Source organism: Cheilinus undulatus, linkage group 9 (assembly GCF_018320785.1).
Source record: "Cheilinus undulatus linkage group 9, ASM1832078v1, whole genome shotgun sequence".
In the NCBI taxonomy this organism is placed as follows: domain Eukaryota; kingdom Metazoa; phylum Chordata; class Actinopteri; order Labriformes; family Labridae; genus Cheilinus; species Cheilinus undulatus.
In genome coordinates, this window is record NC_054873.1 from 40,063,901 (window position 1) to 40,077,467 (window position 13,567).

The following is a 13,567-nucleotide window of genomic DNA, read 5'->3' on the forward strand; positions in this document are numbered from 1 at the left end:
ACTGAAGCAACATCTCAAGACATCAGCCAGGAAGTTAAAGCTTGGGCGCAAATGGGTTTTCCAAATGGACAATGACCCTAAGCATACTGCCAAACTGGTTACAAAGTGGCTTAAGGATAACAAAGTCAATGTTTTGGAGTGGCCATAACAAAGCCCTGATCTCAATCCCATTGAAAATTTATGGGCAGAGCTGAAAAGGCATGTGTGAGCAAGGTGGCCTACAAACTTGGCTCAGTTACACCAGTTCTGCCAGGAGGAATGGGCCAAAATTCCTGAAAACTATTGTGAGAAGCTTGTGGAAGCATATCCAAAACATTTGACCCAAGTCATACAGTTTAAAGGCAATGCTACCAAATACTAATGAAATGTATGTAAACTTCTGACTCTCAAGAAAATAATAAAAAATTTTATAAAAAAATGATCTCTCTCATTATTCTGGCCTTTAGCAAATAGAAATAATTTTGGTAATCCTAATTGACCAAAAACAGGAAAAGTTTAATCTGATTTAATGTTAAACGATGAGAAAAAAAGTTTATGTGCCTTTTTATATAGTGTATGTAAACGTCTGGTTTCAACTGTATGCTCGCAGACTCGCTCATCTGTTACTTTGTAACTTTGATTTAAAGGCTGCTTTAATGTGTCTCTTTCCCATCTCACAGTGTTTGTCAGACATTCATATATCAGCTGTTGACTGCATGTAATATCAGTCAGACACTTCTCAAACATTGAACTGCTTGCTGCTGTATAGGCTACTTTAGTAGTGCACTGTAGAGCGCATTGCAAACCTAATATATGTGCCCTACTTGCTGTCTGACAGCAGTCAGAGCAGAGACACACACTTACTCATTAAAAATCCAAACTATGTGTCTTAGCACACTAGATATAGAATAAGGTGTCTGTAAATATATGAAAAAACTGAGATCTATGTGTTTCTGAGGTTTTTATTTAGACCAGTAGAAAGTTGTCCCTTTCCTGGCTCGGCTTTATTTGAGCAGGGCAAATATAGAAGCCCATGACATCACCGTTCTTGATGGGGAATGACCCCGCCCCTGATAACACTACAATGATATAAAATCACTGAGCAGTTTATCTCAGTACAGTCTGTCATTAGCTGCTGTCTTCATTAAAAGTTAACAGCCAGTTACGTGCTGTGTTTTTGTTCATTGTGAGTAAAATTTCCCAAATCTATCAGCCATGGTGGCTAATAGATTTTGAGGTCAATAAAAGTATCATAATTTGTACCCGCTGCGCTTTTCTTCCTCTCCTCATCTTTAAGCTGTTTTTAAAAGCCTCCGGATGCAAAAGCAGAGAGGGTCGATGACATTACAGATGCCAATGCATTATAAAGACTATTCACAAACCTGTAGAAGTATAACACAAAACTACAAATGTGTTTTTAGGCACTCTGCTGTGACTCTGTTGTAACATCCAATCCTGTTTTTACATGAGCTAGTCGTTGGTTACTCCTCTGGCACACACGAGTCAGGATTTTACACAAATAACACTGCACTGGCTTTTTTTAAGAACTAATGTCACAGCACTATTCATAAATCATAATAATGATATATTGTTCTAATAAACAGGAGATTCTTGCCTGTTTTTTTGGTTTTGCTTTTCATTTTGCATTTTTTCCCTCTTTTTTGTGTTATGTTTAATATATCACAGGTTGGTACAACTATCATTGATGGTTTTTACACTTGATTTAACAAAGCATTGACTGATTGATTCAAATGTATGTTTCGAACATGTAAATGAGGTATTAGCTGCACTAAAATTAGTAAAAGAAAAATAATAAGTGAGGGACATCTAGAATTATAATTGTGGCGCTTTTCTTAATTTATTGATGATCTGAACCCGTACCAAACCGTGACCCCAAAACCTAACCAAATCGTGACCTCTGTGAACCATTACACCCCTACTTTACAGGGACTTTAATATACATGGTCATCTGTGCATCATGGTGAACACTGTCTAACATCAAATGAGAGAAAAAGACTGCAAAACATCAAATAATCAATTTCTATAAATTACAGTTAATGTGTTACTTGTTGAAATCTCTTATAAATGTTTTGAATATGGATGTTCTTAAAGAGGCTGAAAAATAGCTTAATTTAACTGATCCAGCTTCTTATATTTGAGTCTGTTTTAAACAGTTTTTAAAGTACTTTCAAAATACTCTGAATGTTTTTATTATAATTGTAGCAATGAGTGAATAGTGTGGTAAATTAGAGATGTGGCACACTATTAAAATGCATGGAGATTTGATTTGTAGAGCTGTTAAAATGCACAGTTTGGGTCAGTTAGACAAGATAAACTGTATCTAAGCACTGATAGCCTATTCAGTACAAGAGGATTTATTTAAATATTTCTGAATAAACCTGAATTTGTGACCTCTAGCTGTATTTAAGACATTTTTTTCCACCAATGTATTTTGTGCCAAAATGAAAAAAAAAAAACAAAAAAAAAAAACAAAACGGTGTCAAATCTCATATCTCCTGTCTCATATCATGGACTCATCTCGACTTGTCTTGCAGACTCTTGTCGCACCAGATGCTTGTTGCGGGCTTGTCATGACCCAGGACAGTGTTCAGTTTTCTGACTACTGATGTTGATATCATTCGGATTTTAATGTAGGTAAATCATGAAAAAAGAAGACTTTTTGTGGTTTTGGTTTTCATCCAATGACTGAAGTGGCTGCATGACATGCTTCAAGGCATGTCACTAACGTTGCAGGTCCTGAGATGTGACGATTGTGCATGCTCACATTACCGTTGCAGTTGCTTTACAATATATAGTTCAGCTCTGATATGTACTACCAAAAATAAATTTAAGTATATCAGCAAAAATATAGGGTTTTCATCCATTGCAATTTTACTGGTTTAACACAAATGTAGTTTGTCTATACTTGGTTCACACAAATAAATAACCTAAAAATTTTGACAGTTTAATTGAGGAACCAATACAGGAATGAAACATTTTGGTCAGAAAAAGAAAACAAAGTAATATTATTGGTATAAGAAGGGATTTTGACGACATTGGCAAATATTTTTGAATAATTGTCTGTGTTCTTTTGTCATCTCAAACAGCAATTCAAGTATGTTGTTTTTTAGAGAATTACAATACAATACAATACAATACAATACATGAACTTTATTTATCCCCGAAAGGAAATTCACTCATCTGGGATTCTCATCTGTTTACTGTAGAATTATAAAGTCTAATAGCTGATGTATGAAAGATTTCCTAAATCTTTCTGTACTGCAGCACAGGGATAGGAGCCGTCCACCACCGTTGTTTCTTTGCTCACTGAGGGAGATATGAAGTGAATGATCCATGTTTCTCAGAATGGCCTCCACCTTGCTCAGTGCACGTCTCTCCACCTCATCCTCCAATGAGTTCAATTTGATTCCAACCACGGAGCCAGCTTTTTTAACCAATTTGTTCAGACGCCTAGCATCCTTGTATTTTACACTGCCTCCCCAGCAGACTGCAGCATAAAACAGAACACTTGCCACCACAGACTGATAAAACATCTGCAGCATCTTATTGCAGATGTCTATTGATCGGAGTCTTCTCAGGCAAAAGAGGCGGCTCTGCCCCTTTTTGTAGATGAAGTCTATGTTTTTAGACCAGTCCAACTTACTATCCAGGTGTACACCTAAATATTTGTAGGATGTCACCGCCTCGATGTCCTCGCCACAAGTGTTCACTGGCAGAAGAGCGGGTTTGGATCTGCAGAAATCTATGATCATTTCCTTTGTCTTTGAGGTCTTTGTCTTTGAATTGGCCTCTTCTTTACCAAATTTTTAACTGACACACACTAGACTCAACGTAAACTTTTTTATAAAATGTGTCTCACCTCCAAGAAAACACTGCCACTTTGTTTCCTGTGTTCTGATGTATTTCTAGGCAATTATTCATAATGAGTCTCATAGTTTTGCATAAGCATACTGTATTTAACTAAATAGAATTTAGCCACAGTTGAGCAATGGTAAGCAACTTTAAAAGCCTGGTCAATAGTCCATGTTGCTATGCAATACTTCTTGGGAGCTGAGAAACACTGAGCAGCAGCTGATTATTCTGCAATTATGCAAAGATGAAAAAGAGAGCACTGGGGAAGATGGAATACAAGGTTGCTGAGTTCAGGCAGAGGACTCAGGAATTTTTTGCAGTCTTTCAACCTCTAAGAAAGGCATGAATGAGTAAATGCATGTCTGATATTTTTGGATGCGGACAAGTAGATTTTATCACTGTCTGCAGCCATCCATCCCACTCTAAAGTACACATAAAATGCCTTTAGACATTACTTAGAGACCGGTTGTCCAGCAGATAGAGTGTGTGGTTTCGATGTGTAGATACATTTTTTAGCAGGCGCACATGTGCAACACATATAGGCCTCTGCATGGGGTTCCGGGCTATGTGGACCTATAGGGTTTTCAAAGTAGTAGTAAAAGTCAGGCTGGATCTGTTAACATGTTTGTGCAAATGCACACATTTTTGGGTCAGCAAAGCATTTGTGCATGTGTGTACAAACTACTTAGGCATTTGTGAGTCTGTTAATTTATTTACAAATCTATGTATGCCTTTGTAGATCTTTTTACACATTTGAAAATCTTTTGCAACAATAATATCTCCACATACAACAGATCTGATTCAAGTTTTGCAGGCTTCACCTTTTAGTTTTCTTATAGCCAAAAGGCCTGTAGTCCCTGTTAATTATGTATGCTTCTGGATTAATAGGTTAAAAAGCAACAGATGGGGCAAAGTTTACTACTTGCAATTAACATTTTGGTCCTTACACTATTGTTTATGGTTGATTCTAACACAAATGCATGTAACATTTGGAAAAGTATATGGAAATTCTTTCCTAAAGCCCCATTCCTACATTTGACCATGTAATCCCAAGGACAAACAAGGGACTGGGAGTGTTAATGTCTTCTGCTGAAACTAGGTAAACAGCTCAGCCAACAACTCGTGACAGTCAGTATCATTAGTATGCTATAAATCCACAAGGGCTTATAGTTCGAGTACTTCCACCATTTAGTATAGAAATGAAGAAGGAGGAGAGGTGAAATCTCCACAAGATCTTCAACCAACCACAGTTGATTTTGCATCAAACCTCGAAAATCACAACCTGAATAACTTGGAGCCTATACCAGGACATTCAACCACTTAGTGGTTTAATAGGGCCAGAAAGCCGTCTTAAACACAGGTCTGCATAGGAATTGGCGGTACTAAAGTAATACTGTATCCTGGGGTATCAAAAAATAGCAACAGTGTTGTTTTAATTATCATCATGAAGACAGTGCTGCGTAATGAGCACACTTTTGTGATGAAAGCCTTGAGAGTATGTGTTCATTTCCATCTACAGCACCACTCCCTGTGTGTGAAGATGCTTTAAAAGTGATGACAGAACTCCTGTTAATGATGACAGACAAACAGCAAATGCGCACAAAAATGTTGAAACATATCTCAACCAGCTTTTGTTTTATAGGTGTTTGATGTTTACTTTAGGTGCTGAAGAAGTCTGTAACGTTTGTATACTTCCTCTAATGTGAAACCACAGCTGCTGAGCTCACCGTTGAAGCAAAACACAGAAATAAATAACAATAAAGGCCTATTCTCATCTGTTTCACAGCATAGGTATCATAACTGCATATTCCTAGAACCTCTATGATAACAGCTGATTTTCATTTCTCATATCATAGTAAGGAGGAAGAGGGGAGGGAAGAGGGTTGGAAGGAGCGCATGTACTGTATGTGTCATAGACGCAGTAATAGAATTTAGGGATTGTATGACGACACTAAAGAACAAATATCACCCAATCCTAGTTCTGCACATGACACAGATGTTTGTTTCACAACACTCACAAGTGGTATTCTCATAATCTGATATTGAGCCATAAAATATTATACACCTGTGTGTTAAAGAAGTTTTTGAACTTACATTTCACCAGTGGTTCCCAAACTTTTTCTGTCGGGCTCCCCTTTAGTGGATGAAAATATTTTCAGCCCCCCTCCCTTCCCCTCACAGTAAGTGTGACATGTAAAAACAACAACATGTAAAAATATCTAAACCCACAACAAACACTCTGTCAGGCATGATTTTTTTTTTTTTTAGAATTTACCACAACTTCTACCATAAAAATTTGGAGAAATAACAACAACCATTTCCTTGAACAGAGTTTTAAAAATCTTATTCTCTGGAGATGAACATTTCCCTGAAAATAAAAACTTAGTGAACATCATTTAAGATTTACACTTCAGTCCTGCAGTCATTTCAGTGACTACTGTGGGCTTATTTGGTGCTACACATCTGCTACAGTCTTGGGGACAGCTGTGAGACTGCCACTTTCAGGTTATTTTCAATGTCCAGCTTTGATTTGGTTTTGTCTTGATTGAGGGGACAGCAGAAAAACCCAGCTCACACAAGTAGGATGTTGTAAAAGGGAGGAGTGTGGCAAGGGTTCTTCTGTCAAACAGTGGGTGCTTCTTTTCCACTCCAATCCCAAATGCAGACATTGTCTTGGACTTGAACTGCAACCACATTGTTGAATCTGAGGTGACATCAAAGAACTGTGTCTCCTCAACAGTGCTGAAGTCATCAGTTGATGTTGCTTAGCTTTTCCCTGCTGTGCTCCCCCCTGTCATGACAACATGCCCCCTGGGGGGCCCACAGCCCATGGCCCACTGTGGGAACCACTGCATTTCATTAGGATGTTTTTCTTTTCGGTTTTGTTAAAAAATCAACACAGCATTGTAATGCCATCCTTTTCATCTTAATCTGGTGGCTACACTCGTGCACTGACACCTTACCTTTACCAAATGCTGGCACGCAGATATATGCCAACATAACAGATAGGAGTACAACAAACAGTACCGTACAATACAGATGGGATTTCCTTTCTTTATATCTTTTTTCATTGTGACAAACTTTAAAGGGATATAGGGCAGTTTTGTTGGTAACAGATTACTTTTAGGAAAAAAAGGAATTTAATAGATTACTTGAATTGCAACACTAACATCTCATATTTCTGGTTAAAACAAAGGTAATCTTAGTACTCTTATGGGCTACATTGTAACGTGTTAGTCCCATCTCATCTGTGTTAGTCCCAGCACTGACAATGATAGCATTAAAAATAAATCACTGTTTGAATTTAACAACTTGTTATAATTAACTTTGTACATGTTTGTTTCCCTGTGCATCTGTGTTTTTACATACATTACATACATTTCATACATTTACACCATGGAAGTATACAAACAAAGCCATGTAGGTTTATTAATGTCAAGTATGCATATGCACTGCATGTTTTCATACAAGCCACACTCAGATAACAGGTATATATATATATTTTTACCAACCCTTTTACTCTTAATGTACATTTATCATGTCTGTAGGCAAAACAGACTTGTTGATTATTGGTCCTGGTCAATTAAATGTTCAGCTTCATCCTTTAAAACATTTTCTGGTCAATGTGCTGTTTCTTCACTTTTTTAAGCAATTTCATCCTTTTTTCAGATTTTCACCCTGGTCTCAGCTTAGTACAGATCTGTGTTATTATCTGAACCCCTGCTTTAATCCTTTCTTTCTTTCCCTGTTTAGACCTCATATCGAAGGGAGGGCAGTTACCACCACCAGGTATCCACTTAGATTATTGATTAATCAAGACAATTTATAATTGAAAACATTAGTAAGTGCTGCTTTGTGTGCTGCTTCTTACTGACTGTGTAGATTAATTTATGTACCACTCTCTTGTTGGCTGCATCTATCTGTTTCGGCTGCCTGTTGCTGTTCTTTGATAATTATTTTGCTTTTGGCTGATGTGTTGACATGAATCATTCTACCATTCTCATTGGCTTTGGGAAAGAATAAAAAGGATGGGAAAAAGGAGTGAGGAAACACTTCATAGAGGAGTTTCTATGCTTGTGTGAATAACAGACTTTAATCTGTTGATCTACTCCCTGTGTTTTTATGTGTGTATATGAGTATTGGTGCATGATCAGCTCCAAACTTACTAAGCTATCAATCATGTTTCAAGACAGGCTAATTCTGGTGATAGTTTTTTTATTTACACAAGATGTCTATGTTTTCCCAAGAATTACAGAGTGATTCTGTTGACTTGCTCAGATGCTGCAAGTCTGCTGTGCTGCTAAATATTATTAAAATGGCTGTCATTCCCCCCTCGGCCTTCTTGTACAGACACAAACATCTTTGATACAGTAGCTGTGCTCACTGTTGAGAACAAAAAAAGGAAAAGGAAACCAAATGTTCAACTGTAGGTGTTAGGCAGTAGTAAAATGCAGTCATTGCTATTTTTAAGGACTGAAGCTGTTTTCTTCTATTTTGCTGTGCACTGCCTCAAACCGAACTGCCCCGAGAGTTTTTTTTCTTTTAAACTGGTGTAGAGTTATCTTACTAAGCACCTCTGTCTTTTGTGCAATGCTGTATGTCTACTGTAAAAATCTGTTGTGTAATATTGTTCTCTAATATACCCACTCTTTGGAATTATCATTTGTGTCAACTCTTCCACTATCCACCCCACTAAAGCTCGATTTTATCAGTAAAGCGACAGAAAGAATTTTTTTTCACCATATGTGCCTCATCAAGCACACATGGTGCTTGATGAGGTGTGTTACATCAGACTAAATTCTAACAAGGGGAATCTTCTACCCAAAATCAAGGAAAAAATAAGTTTGGAGAATTTATTAATAGAGCAGTTTTGTGCTTGCAGTCATGTGGAGACATGGTATCTATAAGGGAAAGAAATAGTTGGACCCTATGTCACATCTTTCTTTCTCTTCTCATCTGCTCTCTCTATCTGTCACCATTAAAAATGAATGTGTAAAAGACTTAAGGTTAAAACTTAAGGTTTGAGGCATACCACTTGTCTGACTACAACCAAAGTCTGCATTTGAGCTGTTGGCACAAAATAAATGGCATTTTGTTAAGTCATCTTGCTGTCACTGGACAGGTGATTTAAGAGGGTCAGGAAGAAATGAATAAGAGAGATGAATATGTGATAGTATGCAAGTGGCAAAAGAACAGACATTCAACAGCTGCAGTGAACTTAAATATGATAAAGGTCAGTCAGTCTGACTTTTCAAGGTTGAAGCCAATGACACAGCCATCTGGAAAATCCATGCAATTTTAATGCATGACAACCATTACCCACAAGCCACTGGATGACCCATCTTTTGCAGTCAATGTGTAATGGTTGTCTGGTTGTCCTTTTAGTTCAGCAACCCAAATACCATGCACATGCAGGAGGTGGGGCAAAGCATGCTTAAGCATCTGCTCTTTTGCCCCAACCTCCAAATAGCCCCTTATTGCATTTTTTTTTCATGTAATTTTAATTTAATTCTTTATTTCATTCCTTTCTTGTGTTCATTTATTATTATTTTTATTATTATTGTTGTTAAATAATATTTGCACCTGCAGTGTGTCCAATCCAAAGCAAAACTCTAAAAGTCTTGTGCCTTCTTGCCTTTCAAAACTAAAATTGAAAATAATTTTTTCAAAACAATTGTTTTTTGAACAAACTTTCCTCATTTGATGCTCCAAAGTCAAAATCAGGTCTGAGTACAGGCGGGTCTGTTTGAAGTACAATTATTCATTTAAATTCTCAAACATCTACCTAACACCTCGCTTACGGTCATGGAGGTTAGTAAATAGAAAGTCCATTAATTCCTGTTGAAGTCTCTGGTGTCAATGGCACCTGCGAAACTCCTCCCCTCTGTAATATTTTCTTCTGGAATGTGCTTCGAGTACATTGAAAAAAAAATGAACTTTTGCAGGAGATTTTGAAGAGACGTTATGACAGTGTGCTAGCTGATCAAGCTGCTAACTATATAACAGGCTATAACGACTCATATTTACTAGTTTGGTTTGGAATAAGGTCGGATGGACCACTTTGATATAAAATACATCATGATATATCAGTCAGTATGGAGTACAACAAGATTGTTACAGATATATTTCAACGTTGAAGTGAACAGGAAGGGATGATTAGATATCAAACAGGGGTAATTAACTTAGATACAAACATTTGAATGACATGTTAGCTAAACATGTTAGCTAAGCTTAGCTGGTTTGGCTGTTAACATTTCTGCTGCTTCCTGTTTCCTGAAACAGACTTTATCCTTTCCCCAATGGCTATAGGTAGTAATCAGCTTTTTATCCATTCATAAAAAGTGCACTTTCCCGCACTGGACACTGGGAGGCATCGTCTATCATACAGGCATCGGTCACATATGTATGTGGCAGAGGTGTGGACTCGAGTCACGCGACTTGGACTCAAGTCACAATTTTGATGACTTTGGACTCGACTTGACAATATCATCAAAGACTTGCAACTCAACTTGGACTTTGACATCAGTGACTTGGGACTTGACTCAGACTTTAGTCCGATGACTTGAAAATGCTTGATATTTTCAGTGAGTGTGTTGAGTAAAATGCGCCCCCATTCAAAGTATTCAACTAACCCGCGGCTCTCGAGCTGCATGTGGCTCTTTAGTGACCAGTTGTGGCTCTTTTAAGGCTTCCTATAAAAAACCCTCCCAAAATCCTCTATAAATATAAGTCCACACAAAGAAGACAGACTTTAACTGCCAAATTCAAATGAAAACTTGCTTACCGTTGGATGCGTGCTGGACAGAGGAATGTGCATAAAAGAGCACAGAGGAAGTCCGCTGATGGCATGTCTCTTCATTAAGTTAATTCTTGGAAGTGTGCTGTCTTATGTTCAAGGTGAAGCTTCTAATGCCCTTGTTTTAACACATTTCTTCAGTTACTCCCTGCCGATGCTCTCCCATATTCATATTTGATGATGACTTTTGCCATGCGCATCATCATCAACGAGCCAAACACACATGGATCACATTTTGAAATAATGTAAAATTGAGTAAAACTTGTCCAAACGTGGGTGTTTTATTTGATCTTAAATGTACTAATGATAAATACTGTCAAAAGGGCCGAAACAGAAAAATGAAAGCAACAAACTGGCAGGACAGAACGATTTGTGAGGGGGAGCAGCAGGTGTGAGGCAGGGCCCTCCCCCTTTAGCTAAAAGCAATAATAATGAGAGGAAAAAAATAGAAAGCATAACTTTAAGTTAACAGAGTCACAGAACTACAATAAATGTCAAAATATTAAATATAAATACCCAAACAGACACCCATGATTCATCAGCTCTTTTTTTTTTTTTGTTTATTCACTAGGAGGCAGACATTGTGTTCACATAACTTGAGGTCTTGTAACTTAACACATAACACATAACTTGAGGTTAAGAACTGGTTATAAGACCTTAAACCTAATGCTGACCAGTCAAACATGTTCACTTACAAACACATACAAACTCTATATATCCACCTACACACCTATACATATACACACACTCAATGCACAGACACACACACACACGCTCACATTAGATGAGTTAAAATGACTGTACAACGTCTTCAGAAGTTCATTTGTTGGTGGACCGCTTAGCACCGATTATATCCTGAATGCTATGTCAGCACTCTTTTTCTGTGTCATGAAGTTCTGTCACACTGGTCTTATTTTATTTAAGAAAATGAAACATTTCAAAATGTATTCATTGTATTTGTCAAATTTAATAACTTGTTACATTGTTAAAATGGCATTTTATTTGGTAAACAGTGCTTATGACTTGTAAGGACTCGAAAATGCCTATGACTTCGGACTTGACTTGACTTGTCTTGTCTTTACTTGAGACTTGACTTCGAATAGCACATCTTTACTTGAGACTTGACTCGAGACTTGAGATTAAAGACTTGAGACTTACTTAAGACTTGCAAAACAATGACTTTCACCTCTGGTATGTGGAAATGAGGGTTGTGGTTATGTATCAGACTGCCTTGACGCATTAAAGCTGACCTTGTTTAGATTTGGAGCGTCAAATGGAGAAGAAAAAAAGAGGAACCCACTTACCACAGCAGCTTTCTTCCCTGCTTTCCTCCCATTTGGTGACAAAGGAAAGATGGGAACATAATGCATAATGTTAAGTTACCTGGGCACAGAGATGCAGGGAAAAACAAAAAAGCAAGGCTGGGCAGAGGATGGACCATTCCTTCCACAGTCCATGGGATGGACAGGCGACAAATGAGTTGTGTAGCTCCACGACAGATGGCGACCTCTAGTGGACTCATTTTTAAATGTCCACTCCAACTTAACAGATGCATGTACAGAGCAGTGATGGTTATAAAACACACAGATCCATTTGGAACATACATAGAGCATAAATGAGCCTTAATGGAAAACGAGTGAAGGACATCGAGGGATCCCAGCAGAGATTCTCCACTGTACCCTCCACATTCATCATCAGTGATGATCAAACCAGGAGTGGAAAGTAATTAAAGAGGTAGTGAACACTGAGGTAATTTACTGAACTATAATAAAACACATCAATGTTGGTGTTATAGCTGAAATTTGCACCAAACTGATAAAAAAAATCTGGATTTTACAGCTTTTAATTAGCTCAAAAGGACATCTGCCTTGAAAAATCTTTTCTGAAAAGGTGGGGCTTATGTGACATAGAAACCGACCATCGGTTTCTACATCACAAACTCTAAATAAAAGGTAGAACTTTACCGCCTCTAACTGACTTTACCATTCAGAGACCACTCCCATCCTCTCCTGCACTGCTTCGGCTCTGAGCGCTCCAGCTATAGTAACATCGCTGCTGGAGCAAACGACCCGAACAGGTCAGAACCACCATGGTCCGCCACCACACTTTAGCCTGTGTCAGGGGAGTCTGGAGGGAAAAACTCCTCCACTTTAAAAGATCGCTATGAGGCAGCAGTGCTGTGGGACTCTGTCTGTGTCTCTCTCTGACAAGTGGACATCACTGTCATTCCCGCCTCATCTGGAAAACCCTGTCCCTTACCCCTCCCTCCTGAAAATGAAAGAGTCCACATTAAAACACTTCATGATGCTGGAGGGTCTCTGAGACAGGTAGTCTAATAAATTTGTTAAGCACTGTATATATATATACATTTGAGTATATTTGTGTATGTGTGTATATATATATATACAGTTGAAACCAGAAGTTTACATACACTATATAAAAAGGCACATAAACTTTTTTTTTCTCACCGTTTAACATTAAATCAGATTAAACTTTTCCCGTTTTTGGTCTATTAGGATTACCAAAATTATTTCTATTTTTCTAAATGCCAGAATAATGAGAAAAGAATTTTTTTAGACATTTTTTAGTACTTTCTTCAAAGTCAGAAGTTTACATACACTAAGATTACTATGCCTTTAAACAATTTGGGAAAGCCCAGATGATGATGTCATTTCTTTGGAAGACTCTGATAGGTTTATTGACAACATTTGAGTTAATTAGAATGAATGGGAATGTCCAGCCATCATACCGCTCAGGAAGGAGACGGGTTCTGTGTCTCAGAGATGAACGTGCTTTGGTCCGAAAAGTGCATCTCAACCCAAGAACAAAAGCAAAAGACCTTGTGAAGATGCTGGCTGAAGCTGGTAAGAGTGTGTCATTATCAACAGTCAAACGAGTCCTGTACCGACATGAGCTGAA

At 37.8% G+C, this 13,567-nt stretch overlaps 1 protein-coding gene across 3 annotated transcripts in view; it reads left to right on the forward strand.

The window, feature by feature from the left end:
• The window catches only part of kiaa1549la (KIAA1549-like a), a 135,609-nt gene that overhangs the window by 92,161 nt on the left and 29,881 nt on the right, over nucleotides 1-13,567 (forward strand). For 2 of the 3 annotated variants that reach the window (XM_041796567.1, XM_041796568.1), the window contains exon 12: nucleotides 7,606-7,641. The exons of the other annotated variant lie outside the window; for it this stretch is intronic. In XM_041796567.1, coding sequence (XP_041652501.1) covers nucleotides 7,606-7,641 — 36 coding nt within the window. The remainder of the gene's footprint in view (nucleotides 1-7,605; nucleotides 7,642-13,567) is intronic. 3 annotated transcript variants of the gene reach the window in all.